At 43.3% G+C, this 24,714-nt stretch overlaps 1 protein-coding gene across 1 annotated transcript in view; it reads left to right on the forward strand.

Annotated features, from left to right (window-relative positions):
• LOC147208326 (ATP-binding cassette sub-family C member 5) overlaps positions 1-23,570 on the forward strand; it is a 46,997-nt gene extending 23,427 nt beyond the window's left edge. Inside the window, exons 13-29 of the mRNA XM_086133092.1 lie at positions 53-125; positions 242-445; positions 597-722; positions 1,007-1,115; positions 1,200-1,384; positions 3,384-3,530; positions 4,632-4,761; positions 5,535-5,688; positions 9,826-9,954; positions 10,186-10,372; positions 12,209-12,298; positions 13,095-13,284; positions 13,356-13,515; positions 14,037-14,115; positions 14,198-14,311; positions 19,524-19,688; positions 22,271-23,570. Of these exons, the coding sequence (XP_085989218.1) occupies positions 53-125; positions 242-445; positions 597-722; positions 1,007-1,115; positions 1,200-1,384; positions 3,384-3,530; positions 4,632-4,761; positions 5,535-5,688; positions 9,826-9,954; positions 10,186-10,372; positions 12,209-12,298; positions 13,095-13,284; positions 13,356-13,515; positions 14,037-14,115; positions 14,198-14,311; positions 19,524-19,688; positions 22,271-22,363 (2,335 nt within the window). The 3' untranslated portion in view covers positions 22,364-23,570. The remainder of the gene's footprint in view (positions 1-52; positions 126-241; positions 446-596; positions 723-1,006; positions 1,116-1,199; positions 1,385-3,383; positions 3,531-4,631; positions 4,762-5,534; positions 5,689-9,825; positions 9,955-10,185; positions 10,373-12,208; positions 12,299-13,094; positions 13,285-13,355; positions 13,516-14,036; positions 14,116-14,197; positions 14,312-19,523; positions 19,689-22,270) is intronic.
• The last annotated feature ends 1,144 nt before the right edge of the window (positions 23,571-24,714 follow it).

The raw sequence follows: 24,714 nt of genomic DNA on the forward strand, positions 1-24,714 counted from the left end.
ACGAGTAGCAGTCAAAGTCATCACAAATTGAACACTGTTGATTCATCTTTAGATATAATACTGTTTTGGAGGCCTGCTGTCTTCTCCCAGATCTCGCAGAGCTGCCTTATGGAGACATGACAGAGGTATTAGAGTGTTATTATTATTATATTTTTTTTTTTGCAAATTTAAATGCTCCCAAACTCAGAAGTAGTAGTTCCTGTTTGAAATTGAGTCTTAACTGCATTTTCCTTCTTTGCAGATTGGAGAGAGAGGAGCAAACCTGAGCGGGGGCCAGCGTCAGAGAGTGAGCCTGGCCCGGGCGCTTTACAGCGAGCGTCCTATACTCCTCCTAGATGACCCTCTCAGCGCAGTAGACGCGTGCGTGGGCTCTCACATCTTCAAAAAGGCAATACAGGCAGTGGCTAAAGGAAAGACGGTGCTCTTTGTTACCCACCAGCTGCAGGTGAGCAAGAGGCAACCTCCATTGGAATGCTTCCAAACCAAATTTAATTAACTGACAGAGTGGTGGCATATGGTACTTTGTTACAGTTGTACCTTAGGGATGACTTTAATCATCCAAATCAATGCTACATTTGCATTTTGCCTTTTTTCAGTACCTGCCAGAATGCGATGACGTTATCCTCATGAAAGACGGGCAGATAGCCGAGCACGGCACTCACGCTCAGCTAATGGCTAAAGAGCGTGACTATGCTGCTCTGTTCAGCAGTATGCAACAGGAGGTAAGGCCAGGGGCATCAAAAAGAGATTATTTTCAAAAAGGCACATTCACTCCTGTTCCAAAATTACACTACAAGCTGAATAATTCACATCCCAAGAAAGAAAGACCCAGTAGCTTGGAAATGTTTATACAAACCATGCCTTTCCTTATTTACGGCTCCATCGATTTACAGGAGGCCTTCGTAAGATCCTGTCACTGATTAAACCAGCCGAAGGGTGTTTTTGTTTCAGCTGCCATGTACAGTTGTCACTCGCCTTATTTCTTCCTCTGTTCTTATTTACATAGGCTCTGGTGAGAGAGAATTTCAAAAACAAACACCACAACGCAACTGCCGTAAAGGTTTGCCATGTTGAGGAAATAACCAACGTCTACCAAAAGCCACCGAGCAAAAAAGGTGAAAGAATTGTACACTTGAAAGCTCACAATCTTGTCTGTGATATGGCAGGTACCAGTTTTAAAAAATGAAAACAAATTTCAGAACAACTGATGAAAGCTGAAGAGAAGGGTGCTGGCGCTGTCGCTTGGGCCGTGTACGCCGCCTACATCAGAGCAGCAGGAGGTCCGGTGATTTTCATTCTCAACGTCCTCTTCTTCCTGAGCACCACGGGCAGCGTCGCTTTCAGCAACTGGTGGCTGAGTCACTGGATTAGGCAGGGCAGTGGGGTGAGTCTCAATCTTTGATCTTGTATTCATTTTTTTTAATTGCACCACACTTAACATGGCACAACTGTCAAGTTTCACTACCGTGACTAATTTACAATACAAAGAGAGGAAAGGAGCAAGAAATTAAAGGTTAAGTGCACAGTAAATTTTGTCAACCATCTTTTGGGTAATTCTAACAGCAAAAACTATTTTTAACATACTTTCGTTAGTGGGGCAGCCCGGTGTCAAGTGGTTAGCATGCCGACCTCCCAGTGCAGAGGTACCGGGTTCGATTCCAGCTCTGGTCTCCCTTTATAGAGTTTGCATGTTCTCCCCGTGCCTGCGTGGGTTTTCTCCGGGTATTCCGGTTTCCTCCCACATTCCAAAAACATGCATGGCAGGCTGATTGGACGCTCAAAACTGTCCCTAGGTGTGAGTGTGAGCGCGAATGATTCGTCTCCGTGCCCTGCGATTGGCTGGCAACCGGTTCAGGGTGTGCACCGCCTACTGCCCGAAGACAGCTGGGATAGGCTCCAGCACGCCCCGCCACCCTATGGAGGATAAAGCGGATCAGAAAATGAATGGATCGATGGACTTACGTTCATTTTTTTTAACAACCCATAATGAAACCCATAGCAACGCGTTAAAAAAAATGCTGTGGTTCGGCAATCTCCGGCGAGTGACGTCACTTAAATAATGCGGAATCGCCAGTCAGCCATTGTACTGCAAAGTTAATTGTCCCGTTAACTGCTCTTTGACATTGTTATTAAGTTATTCGGCAAAATGCTTCGCCACTGTATGGCGATACACTATTCACATTCAGGCCAACAGTGGTTTGAGTGGATCAAAGAAAAGAATAGGGCATGTAAATGGACCAGTTTCATTCTCGCAAAGCGAACGAATTTCACGCCGGTGTCGACAAGCATTCTTTGTGAAAAACCCTTCACAGACCTCTGTTTTCTCAACACACACACACACACACACATACCAGAATGAGAAGCACAATATGCATTGCAGATGAAAGTGACAACCTTATTTGTAGTGAGTACAATTTTTCTCATTAAAAATACATTACAAAATGTTTTTCATCATTTGGACTGTCATTTACATTGATTTAAATGGTTAAACACAATGTTACGAGCATGGTCACAGAACTAATAAAAACTAGTATCTAAAGGCACTACTGCATATTATGTATATAATGATATGGTAATACATGGTATGGCCTGTCAGAAGCAAGCTGGATGTTCCGGAATTTTTGATGTGAAAGTTTGTGTGTTATGACCACGCATTTTTCGATTACCTGTTTCATCAGAAACTGGAGTGCAATGACAATCACCTGCTATTCAAATTGGAAATTGTAGCAAAACTAGGAGCAGACGCTCAACCACTCATGAAAACTCGCCGCAGAACCAGTTAGGCTCTCCCTTGTTCTCGTCACCCCTCAAGCAACCGCCTTCTGAACCAGTTGGAGAGGCCTTAAACTGAGATTTGTTGCAGCAGTCTGATTATAGGAAGTCGGAATTCATTCTTGAAGTCACAAATGTGTGTTTAACATTGGTGAATAACAGGATATTTATCATTTTTGCTGGTGAAAAAGGTGTCCTTTAGTCCTTCAACAAACAATATCCGTTTTGCAAGCAAAATAAAAACATCACTGTTGGGTCAGTAAACCGATATAGCCCTCTGAGCCCTATTATTCTGAAGGTGGGTGATTTCGGAAAATAAAATAAAATAACTCCACAACAGTAAACATAATTAAAAACAAGCGCAAGCGGCAAATAAGCAGATGTGCTGAGAAGCAGATGGCGGCTTTTGAGAAATGCGCCCACAATGAAAGCAATGCAGCAATGAGTGATTGTGATGTTCTTTTTTCTTTTTTGTATGTTTTTTCCCCAGTGTGTTTTTCTCCAGTAATTAGGGGGGATTTTCACAACATGGGACCCAAAAAAATGTTGTTTTTTTCCTTTTGTAATTTATTCAACCATATTAATTTCTTTCTCCATATGCCTCCCCCCAGAACGCTTCATTAATCCCAGCGAATGAGACAATGGCGAAGGAGAGCATGAGGTTGAACCCTCAGGTTCAATTCTATTCCACCATTTACGTCATCTCCATGGGCGCTGCTTTGTTCCTCAAGACTATACGAGGCCTGGTGTTTATAAAGGTAAGAGCCACCTGGTGCTTACCTCACAGGCTTCACACTCTGATCCCGAACCACAGCCTACAAGCCTTAGCCCTTTAAAAGGGCAAGAAACCAAACTGGGTGTTCCCATTGGAGCCCGAGTGACTCGGTTGATATCAGACAACAGCACGACTTCAACAGGCAATCAATGAAGACAAATTAATAACACTGACAAATTCATACTAGGAACGGGGAAGCTAAAAATAATAAATCTATGTAAACAATGGTATCCATGGTTACAAACTTAATTGGTTCCGTGATCCCGTTTGCAACTGGAAACGTTTAGGAACTCCAAAAATTGCTCATCGTGTGTGGTTGCTAAATGGTTGTTAAATACAGTACAATGTAAAAATACCGTAAGTGAAAACGCCATTCAAGATGAAGAAATAACACGAAACAAACATTAACTTTAAGTGAGTAGGGGAGAAGGACAACAGCTCCTCAACTGAACCATTGAAAAATAGTCACCTTCCAATATAACGCAACAATCTTATTCTGATTCTCAGTCATTTTTCACAGCTTTAGAATGGCTGTCACAGATATGCAGTGGGTGCACCTTCGTTTATGCTTCCTATTTTACCAGCTAACCTGTACTGGCGCCGCGTTACAAGAGGTTAAGTCACTGTGTTAATGTACGGCATTTGAAATTTCTCATTTATCAGCGTGTTCACGTGTTTTATTTATTTTTTTCCTTCCCCACCCCGAGCTGCGATGACAACCTTGCTAGTTTTGAGTACCCTATGAATAGAATTAATGTGTTCTCCACTGCTCCATGTAATTTCTGCTCAAACGGTGAAATGTCTTCTGATTTAAAAGTCACAGCCTTTATTTCAGCGTCAGAGTAAGTCATTACAGATGAGGATTTGACGGCAGAGTAACACGCACACACACACACACAACACACACACACACACACACAACTGCGACCATTAGAAGCATAAATCTTTATGTAGCCATGCTGTGTGTGTTAAATGTGACAATTGTGTTAACCCAAGCCGCGTCCAGGTCCATATGTTTCTTTAAGCTGTGTGCTTCCACGTATCGCCTCTCATGGTTTCCTAACGCCCGTGTTAATGTTGACAGTGCACAGTGAAGGCGGCCTCCGTGCTCCACGACAAGCTGTTCCACCGACTCCTCCGTAGCCCCATGCGATTTTTTGACACGACACCTCTCGGCCGTATCTTGACCAGATTCTCCAGGGACATGGATGAGGGTGAGTTTAGATATGTCTTATCATGTCCGATACATGTTAACTATATATCTTGGCCTGCCCTTAATGGGAAGAGCAAATAGTCATCCACATATTTGCAATTCACATTTTTGCAAATGGCTTGTCACAGATGTAGTTTTTTTTTTAACTCAACTATTTGTCTTTTTTGCAGAGCCGTGTTTAAAATATAAGCCATACTTTGGTTCCATCTTGCGGTACTGTATTTGGTGCAAAGTGCCCATGCTGAAATGATGAAAGGAGCTTTGTTTTGGCAGGCCTGTGCCCGTTTTAATAAAGTCATGTTTTGACACCATCTTATCACATCTATAGGCAATTATAAACCTTTTTAGGGAGGCATCAGTTGAGGCTTCTGGCAGTTTTTGATGACTGAAGTTTGGTTTGATGAAGCGATGGACTCCTTCTTTTCCCTCTTTATGTCACCTGCAATGGATTACAATTTGTTCTAACAAGCAGTACGTTATATTCAAATAATTGACAATGTTCACATTTACAGTGACATGTAGTTAAGTAACTGTCCTACAACAATTAAGAAGAAAAAAAAAAAGAACCTGAACCCACAACATGTCAGTCATCATACGTTGAGTGATGATTGTATCTTGTGTGATATGCTGCTGTCACGAACAACTTGAGGACCAAATCTGTTCAATTTAGGCTTTTTCCCCCCACGCCAAATTGTTCCTAATTTTATGAGCTTCAAGGCGCTCGACTTTGTAACTTCTGCTGTTTGTCTTATGCCATTTGTTTTCTCCTCAAAGTGGATGTGCGTCTGACCATGCAAGCTGAAATGCTGCTCCAGAACCTCACTCTGGTGCTCTTTTGCTTGGCAATGGTTGGTATCGTCTTTCCCTGGTTCCTCATCTCCATCCTGCCCCTGGGACCGTTCCTTTGCCTGGTCAACCGTGTCTCCAGGTCAGTCAGACTCTCATTCTCATTTCTCTTGCGCCGATGTTTTTAGTTTGACACCGTTAAAGGCTTGTAAAATTGGCGAGAGTATTATCTCATGATTATGGATGAGATAATGCAGAGAGCTTCCATGCACGAGTTCTCTCGGAGGGAGTAAATGTGCAGTAAGTGCATTGTTATCTTTGTGAGCGTGCCAACTGCCATCAGTAACTGGTTTCCTTTTTCACAGCTTCCTCTCAGTTGTAAATGATTTAAGGCGGGACAGGCGCTTCTCCTTTTCTGCAGCTGTGCACACACTGTGCAGTCGAGTTTGATCAAGAGCGAACCGATGTCTTTCGAAAGATTCAAGGGTTTTTAATGTGATAAAACGGATTCTGTTGTTGCGGTCAGTTCAGTCAAAGGCAATTCAGAAAACAAAATGTATCTGTTCCAAAGTCCATCCATCCATCCATTTTCCAATCCACTTATCCTCACAAGGGTCGCGGAGGGTGCTGCAGCCTATCCCAGCTGTCTGAGGGCAGTAGACGAGGTAAACTCCGAACCAGTTGTCAGCCGATAGATAACAGGACACGCTTAGACGAACAACCATTCGCACTCACACTCACAGCTAGGAACACTTTAGAGTGTGGGGTTTTTTTTCAAACCTCCCACCCTTTTCTGTGCACGTTCTCTCTCCTTATCCTGCAGAAATGTACTGATGACCACAGCCCAAAATAGAACCCATATCAATTATGTAGCAAAAGGTCATCCTCTCTTCTTTGGATGTATCCCTCTCTCTCTCTCTCTTTCTCTCTTATTTATTTTTTTTAATATATATATATTTTTAAATATATATATATATATAGAGAGAGAGAGAGAGAGAGAGAGAGAGAGAGAGAGAGAGAGAGAGAGAGAGAGAGAGAGAGAGAGAGAGAGAGAGAGGGGGGTGAGACGAGGAATTTTATATATATATATAAATCCTCGTCTCACCCCTCGGGTGGTGTCCGTCCCTCATTCAGCTCGGGTCCTCTACCAGAGGCCAGGAAGCTTGAGGGTTCGGCGCAGTATCCTTGCTGTTCCCAGCACTGCACATTTCTGGACTGAGATGTCCGATATTGTTCCCGGGATCTGTTGCAACCACTCATCTAGTTTGGGGGTCACTGCCCCGAGTGCTCCGACCACCACAGGCACGACTGTCACCTTTACCTTCCAGGCTCTCTCCAGCTCCTCTCTGAGCCCTTGGTATTTCTCCAGTTTCTCGTGTTCCTTCTTTCTGATGTTTGCATATATATATATATATATATACACACACAAACACACACACACATATACAACCATGTATAAATAGTTCCCCCCTCCCCTGAATATCCAAAGGCGGTCCAGTGTTTCGCACGTTGACCTCATGGTGGGTTCGATTCCAGCTCCGGTCTCCCTCTGTGGAGTTTGCATGTTCTCCGGGCCTGCGTGGGTTTCCTCCCACATTCCAAAAACATGCATGGCAGGCTGATTGAACACTCAAACTTGTCCCTAGGTGTGAGTGAGCGCGAACGGTTGTTTGTCTAAGTGTGCCCTGCGATTGGCTGGCAACCGGTTCAGGATGTCCCCCGCCTACTCCCCGAAGACAGCTGGGATGGGCTCCAGCACGCCCCCGACCCTTGTGATGATTAAACAGCTCAGAAAATGGATGGATGGATGAATATCCAATGCCCTTATATCAGCACAAAGAAAAAAAACAAAAATTGAGTTTTTGGAGTCATTAATGTTTGAAAGTGGCTAACCATGAATCACAGCAATGATTTAATCAACTATTTAATCAACTATTGTTGATTATGCTGCTAACATTATAGCCGGGTACACTATATAACCTCACAAAGTTGTTTTGGCCCTTAAAGGCCACCATAATCCGAGGCCTTCACTTGCAAACCAAACTGACTAGTTTTCCAGTAAATGTAGTTGTGTGTGTGTGTGTGTGTGTGTGTGTGTGTGTGTGTGTGTGCGTGTGCGTGTGTGCGTGTGTGTGTGTGTTTTAAACCCAAAGAAACGTTCCTTTCAAAATGATTCACTGCTCTGAAAACACCCTTAGTCATTGATATTGATTAATCATGACGATACTTTGCCATTTATGAATCATAGCATAATGCTATGTAAGCCCACTCTTGGTCTTTTCCATACTGCATGCTTGACATTTGGACAAATTTCTCACTTATGATCAATTTTGCGTATTTCTTCAGGCAATGCAAGGTGATTTCCCCTGAACATGGTAGATGCATATTGCCTAAAATGTCCCATTCAATGATTGTAAAAAGGCCTATAGTGTCTGAGTCTACAAACGAGCACGCATTCAGCCTTGAAAATTTATGAAACAACCTTTTATAGCACTCTGTTTTGCATCAGCAGATAAGCATCAGGCACAGTCAACTATCAATGTCATTACTGTATATGTGTGTGTGTGTGTGTGTGTGTGTGTGTGTGTGTGCGTGTGTCTGTGTGTGCCGACGGCTGTCAACAAGGCAAGTTTGAATTCATTTCAATTTACTGCCGACCTCCTAATCACTGCAGAGTCCTTTGAATAACAATGAAACGTGGTTATCCTTCAATTTAAAAAAAAGACACGATAGCCTGAGTTTTATTTCAAGTACGGTGCACTCAAGAGGGATCTTATTGTGCTAATAAGTAATGATCCCCCCTTGCCGATTTTTTAAACGATCTCCCCGAGATGTGCGGCCATGTTACATCAAACTCCTGTCGAAATTACCCATTTCTAAAGCAGCTTTTTATTATTATTACATTTTGAAGTGAAACTGCCCAGAGCGTAAACATGTTTGTCAGAATCAGTGCTTCCGAGCGGCAAAGTGTCATCTTGGTTGCCTCTCTTTTCTCAGCTTTTATTAGAAAAGCAATTGTTTCGTATGAGACCTTCCAGTCGGGCCTCAAAAAGGAGACAAGTGACACCTCCCGCCTTTTGTCAATAAACCTCACTCACAGTGCATTGGGGTGTCCGGTGTCCCTCTGGAAGTCCATTGCCCAGCCGTCTATGCGTGATGATACTACGAATATTACTTAGGATAGTGGAAAAGAACCAGCACTCTGACAGGGAAAGAGGTCTAAGGCAAAAAAAGCTCCGCTGTCAGTTGTCATGGCTGCTAATTGCTTCCTTTCTCAAGGTTGTTTTTAGCACTTATGTGTTGGCAAGATAAGATTTTTCTCAGGTTTTATGAGATAAATCAGATGTTGTCTGTAAAAGTCGGCATTTTTCCACAGCACGGAGATGTGAAGTCGGTTATGCTTTCTTTTTTGTTTTATTTTGTGTAATTTCTTACCAGACAGCGATGATTACTTTCAACAAAACAGGTGAAGTGGATGTCGGACATTTAACTTCGCACCTGTGTGCCGCCTTTCCAGCATTGCTTTTTAAACAAAAGATTGACATTTAAGGATCCCATAAAAGAACAGCACACCAATCACAAGAAGATGCACATTTTGTGTGGTTGAGTTGCTGAATAGTGAATATTTGATTCTCACCATCTTTCTGGCAGCCTCTAAAATGGCTCTACTTAAAGGCTCAAAGTTTGATACTGTGCTTATATTGGATATCCTTAGAGCAGAATGTTGAGAACTTGACTGTACTGAGAAAAGTCTCAGTGCACACCAGCAAACCAAAACGTGACAACATGGATATGTACCAAACATGATGAGCTTGTGACAATTTACTCACAAATACTACTTCGTCAATGTGAAATCTGGGCCAGTTTAGTTGAACTCAAAGCTAGAAATCTGTTGTATGAAATGCAACAGGTGTGTACACAAGTGAATTGGACTTTCAGCCATCTAATAGAACAGCATGTACTTGTGTTTGCCTGTCACTGACATGGCTGGATGATAATTATAGTATATGATTAATCATTTTTCAAGTCATTCAGAACAATTTCTTTATGGTTGACAGTCAATGCATTAGTGTGGATGTACCCAATTAATTGTCCTCTGTGTGCATTGAGACAACGAGCCTGAATTCTGCCAGATTCAAAGTAAATGAGATGTACAGTGTGTGTGTGTATATATACTGTGTGTGTATATATATATATATATATAATATACACAGAGAGAGAGAGAGAGAAAAAAATATATATTGATATGATATATATTTTTTTCCATTTCATTCGTCAGGGTTTTGATTCGTGAGCTGAAACGACTGGAGAACATCAGCCAGTCGCCATTCACCTCCCACATCACCAGCAGCCTCCAGGGCCTCTCCACCATCCACGCCTATGGAAGAAAGCGTGACTTCCTCCAAAGGTGAACTTATTAAATCATGTCTGCCAAGCAGGTTCTCTCTTACTTCTTTTATCCACACCTTCCCCCAGCGCAGATCCTTAAAGTTATCCTTTTATCTCTGCTGGTAGTATTTCTCCAATGTTTGTTAAGGGGCCGCCAAATCAAAGGAGGAAGCGGCCCAAAAGTCTTGACAAAAGGAGATTTGCCCTCGGCGAGCAAGTATTAAAAATAGTTTTTGCTTCTGTTTGGTAGGTATCAGGAATTGCTGGACAATAACCAGGCCTCCAACTACCTCTTTAGCTGTGCTATGCGTTGGCTGGCCGTGCGCCTCGACCTCATCAGCATCTCACTCATCACCGCCGTCGCTCTCCTCATTGTCTTCATGCACCAGCAGATACCTCCTGCCTACGCGGGCTTGGCCATATCCTACGCGGTGCAGGTTCGTAAGTCCTTACCTCACACTGCAATCAAACAATATGACACTGAAGTCTTTTCTCACATGAGTATTGAGGTCTCACATTCCAGGGATATTCTTTATAGCTACTTTATACTACCTTGCTCAAAAGGCACAAACTGAGCCAAAAGTGCACTGCAGTCACATAGCAGCGTTGTTGAAACTAGTTCCTAATCGCACAAGCCTCTTGCTTGTTCTTTAAACTTGGCAAACTTGCCTTATTTTTCTGAATGAATCATTAGCTACATTATCTGCCCTATTCCTTCAAACAGTGAACATTTGTTGATTGCAGATAGCCGAATGACATTGTAAAACCCACCAAGAACAACAACAATACAGCAGTGGGTGATTCTCAGAAAGTGTGATCAAGGAGTGTGACATGAAAAGCCCCAAAACCAGGCCGAAATTATATATGCTTTAAGTCCAACCTTCCTGCAATGTGCTCTGAATACATAAAGATAGTTCACTCACCCCTTTGTTGATTGTCGTAATTGATGCCCTTGTGTCATATTCGAGTAATTGGCACCTTTTTACACCAAGCATTCAGCACTCAAGTAAAAATAATAATAATAATAAAGTAATTATTTTTTTACATTTGAACAGCTTCACTACCTTCATACAAACGCATTTAGTTGAAAATCTGGTTCGAATGACCAACTGTTTGTTGAAAATTAACTGAACGATGAACACTGGCCGTCATTTAAGCAGCATTACTTCTGAGGCATGGTGGACACCAACAAATGTTCACCGTTCACTTCAAAAAAAATATGTCATGCCTGCAGATAAATTGTGCGCCGTTCAAATCCTGCTGACTCACGAGCAAGAATACACTAAAGAAAGAATTAGCGACGTACCTGAATATGAATTTATTGAACCAATAAAAAGGACACACAGCTTACCTGCTGGTCTTTGTAGAATTATAAGAAAGGCTTTTTAAAATGGTAACATTATATTTTGCAGCAAACATGTTGAACTTCCGGTTCAACTTAGTACAGTTGTTCCGATGGAAGTATACAGTCAATTACAGTACAAGATCATGAATAGCACCTTGTAGAAAAAAAGGTTAACCTTTTTTTCTGGCGACCAATGTTCCCTCTAAACTGCGTGCTCAGCAATTGCGCACTTCCCTCCCTCTCTCAACGCGTACGGGGATACTGGTGTGCGCCACGCACACACGTTAAATTTCTACACACACATTTCCTCCCCACTTTAATCGACCAACAACACACCACACCATTTCCACTTCCCTTTCAATATCACTAGACTCTACTGAGTAGAGCGACTTTCAAAGTGGGTCGGCAGTTTGACCGTTTGGGCCACACTTTGTCACAGTCCATTATTATACTGTAGTATGGTATCATGCCACATAGCGGCGTCTCTTTAATTACCGTTGTCAGTTGGTCACCTTTTTCCTTAAACCTCCGGAGAACACTTTATTTTATTTTTTTTCATGAACTCGGTCAGGTGTACCCGACCACTGTGCTCATGAGTGGAGTGTGGTCAAGCTGAGGAATTGTTGTTTTGTTGAGAGTAAACAGGTGTTTGTGGAAACTCAAGAAGTCTGTTGAAGGCTGTTTTCCTCCTTGGCTCACCACACGGTACAACTTTCTGAACACCACCTCAGTACTCGCACCCTTGCCTTATATTGTACATTCACATACGACTCAGCTACTGTACTTTGGATCTTGATTATTTGATGGTTAGCTGGCGTGCGTTTCATAATAATTAAAGCAGCAGCGTGTCAGTCGTTAACCTTCCACCTCTCTATCTCTCTCTCTCTCTCCCCTTTTCTTCCTCCTCACTGCTTCATCTCACCTGCAGTTAACGGGCTTGTTTCAGTTCACTGTCAGGCTCCTCACAGAGACGGAAGCTCGCTTCACATCAGTAGAGCGGATTAATCATTATATAAAGGTAAGTGACAAGTATGCTGATGTACCCTGGTAGTCAAAGCTGTCAGATTCCTGGCATGTCCTGACATACCTGTAATAAGGTTTTCGAGGTCATGTTTATTTGTTGTGTGTTGGCAGAAGTACACACTCAACACTCAGCACCTTGCCTGTTATAAAAAAATTCTATTTGACGTGACTCGATTCGTAAAAATTGTCAAAGTTAATAAGTGGCCATGTGCGTCAACTATTATTGTAAAACGGGTCACCAAGGTGGTGCCCTCAAGGACTACATGAGTAGCACACAGACCTATTCCAAAAATAGCTCACCAGTGATGAGACGCTGTGACACTCTGGAAACAACAAATTTGCACAAATCACCTTAAATTATTTTGTTAATGTATCTTATTATGGCGGCCCCGGTGGTCGAGTGGTTAGCGCATCGACCTCACAGTGCAGAGGTATCAGGTTCAATTCCAGTTTGCATGTTCTCCCCGGGCCTGCGTGGGTTTTCTCCGGGTACTCCGGTTTCCTCCCACATTCCAAAAACCTGCATGGCAGGCTGATTGAGCACTCCAAATTGTCCCGCAGTGTGAGTGTGAGCGCGGATGGTTGTTTGTCTGTGTGTGCCTCGCGATTGGCTGGCGACCGGTTCAGGGTGTCCCCCGCCTACTGCCCAAAGACAGCTGGGATACGCTCCAGCAACCCCCGCGACCCTTGTGAGGATAAAGCGGATCGGAAAATGGATGGATAATGTATCATATTAATAATAATCGGACGGTTGGATGAAAGAACAGAGCATGACTTCTTATTCCCCTCAGTCTCTAGAAAGTGAAGCACCATGCAAAAGCCTGTCAAACGCTCCCGCCCTCTCCTGGCCTGAACAAGGGAAGATCACATTTCACAACGTGGACATGCGCTACCGTGATGGCTTGCCATTGGTGCTGAAGGGTCTGTCCTTCACCATCCAACCAGAAGAGACCATCGGCATCGTGGGCCGCACCGGATCAGGTTGTTACCCCACAGCATTCTTTTTTTTTAAATCAATCTCTGCCATCTCATTGACACCTCCGCCTCCACAGGGAAGTCCTCTCTGGGTCTGGCTTTATTTAGACTAGTGGAGCTGGCGAGAGGCTCCATCACCATTGACGGAGTCAATATTGCCCGAATCGGCTTGGATGACCTGCGGAGCAAACTAGCAATCATCCCTCAAGAGCCTGTGCTCTTCATTGGCACTGTCAGGTGATTCACTCTGAAATATTTGCTCGAGCAAAGTTCAAGCTTTGCTATCTGATGAAAATTGATTTTAGTCCATGGAGGTCCTCGGGTAACAACTGTCCTTTTCATTTCAACAACATTTCAAACGGCATACAAAGAACTTGTTTGTGCAGCATTGTAAGAATATGTGCGATTTGCTATTTTTGTTCTCAGGCAAATACAATAAAAGCATTGCTTTATCAACATCTTGTGGCAACTGTCAGCAATTGCAAACCTTTTTTGGGCTTGTCAATTATTCGTGGATTTTCACTGGACTGTACATGGCAGAGCTCGGTCCCGATTTATATCTATCCAGCAAATTGCAGAGCAATAGCCAAACAGTAATTCAGAAGCATATTTTTGGAACAGAACAGGAGGACTGCAAATTTTAACCTTGAACCTCAGAATTGCCCGAGCATAATACCATTCTGTATTCATAATGTGATTGGAAAAGCTTGTAAACCCTGAGTGTCTTAGTACTAAATGGCCGTTTATTTGTGCCACAGGACCAATTTAGACCCATGGGATCAGTACTCAGACTCGCAGATATGGGAAGCGCTGGAGAAGACCCATATCAAAGAGATGGTAGGTGATGACACACCATTCAAAACGTGGGAATAAAGCAAATGAGCCTCCATTGACATTCTGTGATTATGCCCCTCCACAGGTGAGCCAGCTGCCTCACTCGCTCCAGTCCGAGGTGATGGAGAATGGCGAGAACTTCTCGGTGGGCGAGCGCCAGCTCCTCTGTGTGGCCAGAGCGCTGCTGCGCAACAGCAAGGTGCTGATTGTGATATTCCACATTTACTGCTGGACCGCTGCTTGGAACGGATAGCTCAAGGGGCCAGTTTATATGAGTTCATAATTTAAAATAACACATTTTCATATACTGAGGAACGTAGGAAGAGAGGAGCTGGCATGGGACAACATTGCCCCCTCGTGGCGTGCATTATAGCTGCAGCTATAGTTTGAGAAGTGCAATATTTTCCCAAATTTAAAACAGTTCCCAGGTGTCCCAATAAAAAAGCTCTTCGGTCAAAAAATAGAAAGGACAAAGAGATACAGCACATCAGTCACATTGGTTCAAACCATGCCCTTTTCAGGGTGTGGTTCTTTTTCATGCAAATGTATCGCTTTATCATGATAAGCAGGTCACATGTATGTACGCTATACAGGCATTATATTACATTTACAATTTTTTTTCAAAATCTTTTTCTTCCTGACCTCTTGCCTTCCTTTCTCCCCTCCTTCAGTTGTTCCTGCCTGCCATCCCCAGGCTGCTTTTTGTTCATGCTTACATCTTTCCTTTTTTTTTTTTTTTTGCTTAAACCTACCGACCGGTACTATTGTGCCTCCCTTCATCCTTTCCATTTCAGACCCTTTTATACATCCTTACATCTTTCCTTCTTCTTCCCTTTTCCTTCTTTCCTTCAGACGTTTTTTTTATCATGCATCCTTACATCCTTCCCTTTCTTTAACCTACTTTTGTTTTCTTCATTCTCTCCGTTTCTTTCTTTACCTCCCTGCTTCCACTTCAGACCATGTTCTTCTTTCCATCCTAACCTCCTCTATTCCATTGTTCAGCCTTTCATTGCTTTCCCCAGACCCACTTTTAATAATAATAATAATACATTTTATTTGTAAGTGCCTTTCACAGCACTCAAGGACACTTTACAACCAAGAGCAAACAATAAAACCACAGATAAAATTATAAATAAAAGAATAGAGATTTAAGATGAATATGCAAGTCGGAATAGGTGGGTTTTGAGCTGCGTTTTGAATGTGGAAAGAGAGCACACACACACACATACACACACACAAGCGGCTGGATAGCTCAGTTGGTAAGGCATCGGTTTGGTGTACGGGAGTCGGTGGTTCGAATCCCACTTGGGGCAAAAAATGAGCACATAACACCATCCAGTGTGGGTCCTTGGGCAAGATCCTTCACGCTAATGCCTACCTCATACAATGATGAGAGACAATAAAATGAATGACATGCCGGCTCAGACGTCGCCCGGCCAAACAAGGTCTGCGTCAGGTGCTGGGGAACCAGAGCACCTTGATGAAAAATGGGCTACTGGAACAAAGCGGAGATGGGCGAGATGCATGGCTCTGTTGGAATGCTACTACTCAAGCAACCCTAGTCAGAGGGGTTACATGCAGAGAATGTCGGCTAAATGGCTACTTTGAAACCCACAGTCACGGTTGACCACGAAACAACTAGTAGCTCAGTGTTCCAACATCCACAAACGGCAACTGCTGTCACAACTTGAGTTTGATATGGACTGTTTTCAGCGTTTTTTGGCCACGACATTCGTCAAAGGAGAATCTGTGCTTGGTGGTTGCGCCTTCTCGGCAGCACGCCTGTACCAGCACAGATTTCGATTGGGAGGAATGTCGACGCCATTGACTGTCGGTGCTGGACAGACCTGGGGTGCTTGTGTTTTTTGCGCCTGTAATGGGCAGCATTTTTCACAACCCCGTTTTGTTCAGTGGAGTTGCGGATGGCTGCTGAAGTTGAGGATGAGGAGAGAGGAGCGTTGGCGCAGAGCGCCGATGCGTATTTGGAACCGAGAGTCACCGCTTGGAATTGAAATGGATTTCCATGGGACAGGAGAAGTGAACCAATCTCTTTTTTCGTCAATGCTACAGCTTCTTGTTGACTTTGAAACTTAGCTTGTAGCCGACGTGTGCACATTTTGAGCATGACGTCTCTGATCCACTGGTTAAAGGACACTTTGATTCTCTCCTCTTTCATCTCAAACTGCTTCAAACAACAAAGCGTGTGACGGAAAAGTGGTTAACTGCACGACTGTCCGTGTTTTATGTTATGTGTTGTGTTTATTATTTTACTTTATGTTAAGTGTTTTGTTAAGCGCTTTGTTACAGCTGCCGCTGTTGTGAAAGCGCTATATAAATCAGCATGTATTGTATTGTATTGTATTGATGAGGTACAACGCAGGTTCCATGGTGAAAGGCCCCAAGCTGCCAGATCAGAGGAGGAGGTCATACCAGAGATTGGGAGGCAAGCCCCAATGAATGCAGATGATGAGATTGGGAGGCCAGCCCCAATGAATGAAATGCTGAGCGAGGCAGCAACTGACCTGAAAGCTAAGATCATGGCGAGAATTAAAACTGGGCAACCTAGAAACCGATTACAACGGCTATGTGAAGTACCACCTGAAAGTCTCATGGAAAGTGAATGCAGCGCTGAGGGCGATCCCTACCGTAACGATCACGGAAACCAATGAGCTGATATACGCTTCAGTATCAGTGATCCTAGAGATGCTTGGCTATAAGAGCAACCATGGGATACGTTACCCACCATGGAAAAAGACGGTTGGAGGCTAAGATCAAGGCGGCTCGGAAAGATGTGAGTCAATTGACGGAGGCCCAGAGAGGTGTGATGAAAAGGCCGATACCCGAGAGGTACATCCAGATGACCATACCTGAAGCACTCGAAACTGCCAAATAAAGGCTCCAAGCCTTGTCCAGCCGCCTAAAGCGGTACACGAAAGAGAATGAGGCCAGACGAATAAAGAGGCTGTTCGCAACACAACCTGCGAAAGTGTACGCTCAGTGGCAGGGTCCTAACAACAGAGCTGACCCACCAAGACTGGAAACTGAAAGGTACTGGAAAGGCATATGGGAGAAGGAGGTTGCACATAACAGCAGTGCACAATGGCTGGTGACCCTGAGAGAGGAGCACAGCAACCTCCCTGAACAGAAGCCAGTTACCATAACAGTGGCAGACACACAGGAAAGAGTCTCAGATATGAAGAACTGGACAGCACCAGGCCATTGCGGCTAAGATAAGTGGACACATGGATCAATACATGAGCGAAGCACAGAAGGGCATTGGTAGAGATACCAGAGGAGCCAAACATCAGCTCCTGGTTGACAGAACAGTCGCACAAGACTGCAGGTCCCGACATACCAACCTGTGCACAGCCTGGATTGATTACAAGAAAGCCTATGACTCGATGCCCCATACATGGATCACTGAATGCTTGGAGTTGTATATGGTGAACAGGACCCTAAGAGCCTTCGTTGCGAACTCAATGAGGATGCGGAAAACCACACTTGAAGCCAATGGCAAGCCACTTACCCAAGTGTCCATCAAATGTGGCATATACCAAGGTGATGCACTCTCCCCACTGCTGTTCTGCATTGGACTGAACCCCCTAAGCCAAGTAATCACCAAGACAGGCTATGGATACCGCCTCAGAAATGGAGCTACGATCAGTCACCTCCTCTACATGGATGACATAAAGCTGTATGCTAAGAGCGAAAGGGACATAGACTCCCTGATCCACACAACCAGGATCTACAGCAGCGACATCGGGATGTCATTCGGGCTTGAGAAATGTCGTTGGATGGTGACTAAGAGAGGAAAGGTAGTCCGCACTGAAGGGGTCTCACTCCCTGAAGGAACAATAGCAGACATAAACAGGCAATAAACATCTATGCCCTGCCAGTGATCAGATACCCTGCAGGAATAATAAGGTGGCCAAAGGAAGAGATTCAGACCACGGACGTTAAGACCCGAAAGCTCCTAACCATGCACGGAGGGTTCCATCCCAAATCCAGCACCCTGAGACTGTACGCAAGCCGAAAGGAAGGAGGCCGGGGACTAGTGAGTGTGAGAGCCACTGTCCAGGATGAAACATCCAAGTTCCATGAATACATCAAGGAGAAGGCTCCAACGAATGACGTACTCAGAGAATGTCTCAGACAATGGGGAACAGATGAGGCGCTGGAAGAGGGACCATCATGGGAGGACAAGCCCCTACACGGGATGTACCACCGGACCATAACTGAAGTGGCTGATCTCAAGAAGTCCTATCAATGGCTAGAGAGGGCTGGCCTGAAGGACAGCACAGAGGCACTCATCCTGGCTGCTCAGGAGCAGGCCCTGAGCACCAGAGCCATTGAGGCCCAGATATACCACACCAGACAAGACCCAAGGTGTAGGTTGTGCAAAGAGGCACCTGAGACGATCCAACACATAACTGCAGGGTGTAAGATGCTGGCAGGGAAAGCCTACATGGAACGCCATAACCAGGTGGCTGGCATAGTCTACCGAAACATCTGTGCGGAGTATGGACTGGAAACCCCAAGGTCAAAATGGGAAACACCTCCGAAGGTGCTGGAGAATGACAGAGCGAAGATCCTGTGAGACTTCCAGATCCAGACTGACAAGATGGTAATGGCGAACCAACCAGATATCATGATCATAGATCAAGGGCAGAGGAAAGCCGTTGTAGTGGATGTAGCGGTCCCAAGTGATGGAAACATCAGAAAGAAGGAACACGAGAAACTTGAGAAATACCAAGGGCTCAGAGAGGAGCTGGAGAGAGCCTGGAAGGTAAAGGTGACAGTCGTGCCTGTGGTGGTCGGAGCACTCGGGGCAGTGACCCCCAAACTAGATGAGTGGTTGCAACAGATCCCGGGAACAACATCGGACATCTCAGTCCAGAAATGTGCAGTGCTGGGAACAGCAAGGATACTGCACAGAACCCTCAAGCTTCCTGGCCTCTGGTAGAGGACCCGAGCTGAATGAGGGATGGACACCACCCGAGGGGGGGTGAGACGAGGATTTTTATATATATATATATATATATATACACACACACACACGCACACACACAAAGCCATTAGCAGCAACTCTGGTGACTTTTTGTGGTGTTATTGGGAACTTCTGGCTGGAAACACTTCCACTCCCTCCAGAATAAATGTTCAACCCAGAGTAAATATTCAACCCTCCTTGTCCAGGCTGCAAATGAATGGCATTTGTGCAACGCCACCACCAGCTGATTTAACCATGCACTTTACAACCTCTATGGCGATCCCTTGAAAATGGCTGAGTCTTGGCCCATCCTCTCTGATCCAAACCAAGCAAATAAAATATTTTAATTTGGTTTGAAGATTTGTTGACAAGCAACTAAAATATCCCTTTTAATATTCCACGAACATGTGCCGCATTGTCTCAGATCCTCGTGCTCGACGAGGCAACAGCGGCCATCGACACCGAGACCGACGGCCTCATCCAGGAGACCATTCGCTGTGAATTTGCCAGCTGCACGCGCCTCATCATCGCCCATCGTCTCAACACCGTGATGAACTGCAACAAGGTCATGGTCATGGACAACGGCCAGGTACGGCACCACTTCCAAAGCCATTAGCACGTTGAATAAACCTGATGGCATTGTACACTTCCATCCATTATCGCGTTTTCAAGCAGACTGGATGCTAATTATGGCGCTAATTAGACTTTTTCAAGGAGCTGAAAAGATCATCAGTGGACAGTGGAATGGCCGAAAAATGCTGCAATTTGAAATTCAACCAAAATGTTCGAGAAAAATATTCCTGAAAAGTCAAACAAAATTTCATTGATTTGGAATGTATGAGATTTAGCTCAGTTGGTATCTATAACATAACTCCTTTGCTTTTTTCCCCTCTAAGGCAGAGAAGAACGTGTAACAATAACTGCAGAACTGGAACCTCACAGAAATGAGTCTGCACACATTTACCATCCTATAATTGAAAATATATATATATATATATTCCCATTTGGACAATACAATGTTGCTGCCCAACATGAAATGGTATCACACCTTACCGGAACAGCTAATACAGTAAAGGGTGTTGTGTTAACTAAATCTGAAATTTGAGCATTTCAGAAAAACAATTTGGATGATTTTGCTCTGCAGTGAAACATTAAGGCAGAAAGAAAGCCAGCCTCTTTTTTGTTAGTCTCCCAAAGCATCTTTACACCTTTAATAAGTTATTTCTGTGTGTTGTGTCACCTGACGAATGGAGATCCAATATCTGCTCCCAGTGTTGCTTTTGTCTCGGCCCTTGCCGAATCCCGACGGAAGTTATTTGGCTTTGTTGTTGCTTTAGTTAAATATATCACTGATATTTATTATATTAATAATTATTTTTTGCTAAGGAGCATTAGTCATTTCCATTTTTTGGCCCGTTCTACCTGGCCACTGGTTTAACTGAATGGTTTCACTCTTTGAAAAAGATGACTAAGCATCTTGATGAACATATAGCCCAGTGTTTCTGAAATAGTGGGGCGCGCCCCCCTGAGGGGGCTCGAGGCTCCGTCAAGGGGGGCGCATTTGACCTCGGGGAACATGCTTTTTTATTTTTTTACTGTCCTAAAATAACGTGCAGTTGCACATCCACTACGTTAGGGGGCAGTGGCGCTCTCATTGGCAGAGTTTGCGCAGGGAGCATTCTCAGGGAGGAAATAAGACGAGGCGTATGTAGCGCTTGGCTTCTATGTGACTGCGGTGGCAGACGAAGAAAGATCGATGTGCTTCCTGTGTCTAAAAATTTTGGTAGTGGACAGCATGAAGCCAAATAAATTAAGGCATCACTTAAAGACATTACACCCCAATCACGCTGATAAGCTGCTTGAGTTTTTCTCAGCGAAAACGTGCCGAATATTGCCAACAATTATGCCGCGTTGTGACTGCTACTTCAGTAAACTAAAATACAGGTCCCGGCTACACATTGAGCATAAGCCGAGAGTTGATGTGTTCTGCTTCAAACCTCGCTTCGAAAAGCTGCGCATTGCAAAACATGCTCATTGTAGCCATTAATCCAGACATCATCTTTGATTAAAAAAAATAATAAAGCACAAATTATTTTATATATTTTTGTTTTGCTGGTTAAAGTTCTTTTTTAATATTGTGCTACTGAGATAATGTTGGTGATTAGTTTGAATGCATTATCAGTTATTTATTTTATGTAATTTTATTTTTCAGTATCATATGGTTTGACATGGTCAGTCAAAAAATATTGTTAAATTAAGGATTTAGTGTTATTTTTGAATTTCAGATGCACTTGAAATCTTTTCTGTTCCAGTTACTAAAGCTATTTGTTGTAAGTTGGTCCATAAAGTTGGTCCTTCTTTCTTTCTTTTTTTATTCTCTTATACGTTAATTAGGATGCAGTGTTATGCAAAGGTGTACTTATAACAATTTTATAGACAAATGATACTATTTATAGTTGTGCGGGGGGGGGCGCGAGATGTTTTCCTCTTCCTTGGGGGGGGGGGGGCATGACAGAAAATAATTGAGAACCACCGTATAGCCTGATATTGCTTCGTTCACACATTTTTCATGATAGTTTTCTTATCTGCATTCACCAAAGACACGCCTTTGGGGCCCTATTTTCATGTCCAGCGCAAGTCTGTTGTAAAGCGCAGTCTAGCTGTGCACATGAGTGGAGTTTTCTTTGTTTTGGTATTTTCATTGGCAGGCGCAGTTAGAAATAGGTATATTTGCGCCATTGTGGAAGGGAACACAGCCGACTTGTTTTGCCATCCAATGGAAAGGGCTCTACTCGTCCCCCAACCTTTTTTGAGCCAATGCATATATTTTGGATTCGAAAAGTCTCAAGGCACACCATCAAACAAAAATGTGACAAAACATATACACACTGAAATAATAAAGTTCTCGTCTCAATTTACTCAAATTTACTCATTACCGACTCGCTCATTTGTGTGAGTGGCAACGTATGTATGATACTCTCTGCCATCGAGTGGAAGAGTAATTGTCCTGCCAGTCATTATCCGGCGCTGGCATAGCTAGATAAACAACGATCCATTATGTGTATAAATTGAATCATTTTCGACCAGTGATGTAAAATTGCTTTATACATTGAGTCGATTGAACTGTTTTGTTCTGATTTTTATTTTTATTTTCATCTTTCTTGTTTTTAGATTTTGGAGTTTGACCATCCCTTTGCCTTGCTTTCAAACGAAAACTCCAGATTCAGAGCCATGATCGAGGTGTCCGAAAACCAAAGCAAATGAAATATGCATGCTATGCACAAAAGAACTGCAACAAATTAACCCTCATGCGGGGTTTAAAATAAATGCAGACGGTAGGTTGTAGTAGCAATGACAATTGGACTGATGGCAAAAACCAAAGATCCTGGGACCATGGTTCTTTGAATACCACCACACGACACAAAGATAAGATATCCTTTATTTGTCCCACACTGGGGAAATTTACAGCCTCCAGCAGCAAGAATGTAGGCACAAAGAAGAAAGAAGAAACAACAAACACCGTTCAATTAAGTGCAATATAAATACAAAATGGATAAATCGCAGTGCTATTTACAGTTGTTTTTCACATCATTCAATTATTATTAATATTATTGCTATTTTTATTCAGCAGCCTGACAGCAGTCGGTAGGAACGAGCGTCGGTATCTCTCCTTCTTGCAGCGCGGGTGTAACAGTCTCTGGCTGAAGGAGCTACCTAGTGCTGTCAGGGCGGGCTGGAGAGGGTGGGAGGGACTGTCCATCATAGCTTTTAGCTTAGTTAGCAAAGGATTGCTTTATTTCCACAGTTCCTGCAAGCCAAATGAAACACTGCAAATGAAACAGAGTGAGAACTCTGTTTATGGCACTTTATTGAATTTATGTTGACATGTTTCTTTTTGGACCGCCACTGAGTTCTTTTCACAATATAGGAAATTGCGGTACCTTCAGAGTTAATGATGTCAGTTCTGATTTTTTTTTCCAGTTTCGTGAGAGTGAAATTCTATATTCAGGAACCATGTTTATGATGCACTTAAGTCACATACAAGGTTTTACTTAGCTGTTTTAATATGTGCCTAGAGCTGTACAAATGTACATGTTGCAATTAGCCATGTCGTTGAACACTGCATATCGGTACTGTTATGCTGAAACAGTTCCTCTTATTTAATCTAGATGCTGGAATTCGAATTATGCACCTCTTGTTTGTAAAGCCACGGTCGGTACGGTGTGTTTATCTGGAGCTAAGTCAATACGTGTGTTCACAAAAGCTGAGGATTGTTGTCTGCCTAGCAACTGTATAATCGCGCTAAACAATCACGATGAGTGCAATATGTTTTTGATTGCATTGCTGCATTTTCCAGGTTGCCTTTTGTACACAGTTTAACTTCCAATGTGTACTTTTTTTAATGGTTGAGTCTATTTAGAGGAATTGTTTTGTTTTGTTTTCCAATAAAAGTTGTATTGTATTATTGTCACTGTATTTGATTTTTTTGTGTGTGTCCTGACCAGTATGTCATATACATTATTTTAATTGCTTCTTGCTGCACATACAGCCACTAGATGTATTTTTGCAAAAGCCTCGAAAGTTCCTAAAGTATGTCTTATAAATTGGGCACGCCGCTGAAAAGGGTATTGTTTATAATACGCCTGAATTTGCATGATTAAAAAAATAAAAAAGAATCAAACAATTGTCTCTGCTCTGGAACGTTGTGGAACGCAACTTGCTCCCCTTCTACTATGACCTGGAAAAATGGATTATACTTTGTCTTGCATTTTTCTTGTGCCTACACAGACAGTAACTACATTTTTGAACCGTGGAATTGTATTCCCTTGAAGCCTCTGCTGGCTGAAAAATATCGCACCACTGTCCACACACCCTGCTAGCTGTCAAGTCAAATATTATCACCCTCTTTGCTATTCCTCCTTTCTCTGGCGCACAGCAGACAATGAGATGCTCTAAAGTGGCCACGAGACTGAAGCTACAATCCATATACTGTATTGTATGTCATGTCGGACTCCCCCCACTCTTTGCTGCATTCTCATTGTGATGTGTGCTCACAGCTGACAGCGAGGCACCTTAAAACAGCCACAAATATTCCAATGAATAAAGAATTACAGCTCACTTTAACACCTACATTCGTGCTTTGCTGAAATCAGCTGGTTTTAGGGGTGCTGTGTCTCATGCAAGTAAACCTTGCACAACAGTTTCCTCACCCATGTCACTCTGGAGATACCACCAGCAGTGGTATCTCCAGAGTGACATGGGTGAGGAAACTGTTGTTGAACTATTTGAAGGGTCGTAGGAGGGGATGGTTGACTGACGCTCACCAAAAACAAAAAGCAAAACCAAACAAAATAAGATCTTGGTCTTTCTCTGTGCGACCCGGTGCCAAATGAGCCGCGAGCCAGTGGTTGGGGACCTCTACTTACAGTATCATATGCTATTAAAAAAAAAAAAAAAAAAAAACATACAGCGGTAACATAAAACCAAAGTAAACAACGAATGATTGTTTTTTTCACTTCACTTTTACTGAAAACAGTCCCCCCCCCCCCCCCCCACAATGGATCCCGGTTTAACTACGAATATATAGTAAACTTTCTCCCCCTCTCCCTCCCTTG

This window comes from Hippocampus guttulatus, chromosome 2, assembly GCF_054856545.1.
Source record: "Hippocampus guttulatus isolate MCC_2025c chromosome 2, RoL_Hgut_1.0, whole genome shotgun sequence".
Classification (NCBI taxonomy): Eukaryota; Metazoa; Chordata; class Actinopteri; order Syngnathiformes; family Syngnathidae; genus Hippocampus; species Hippocampus guttulatus.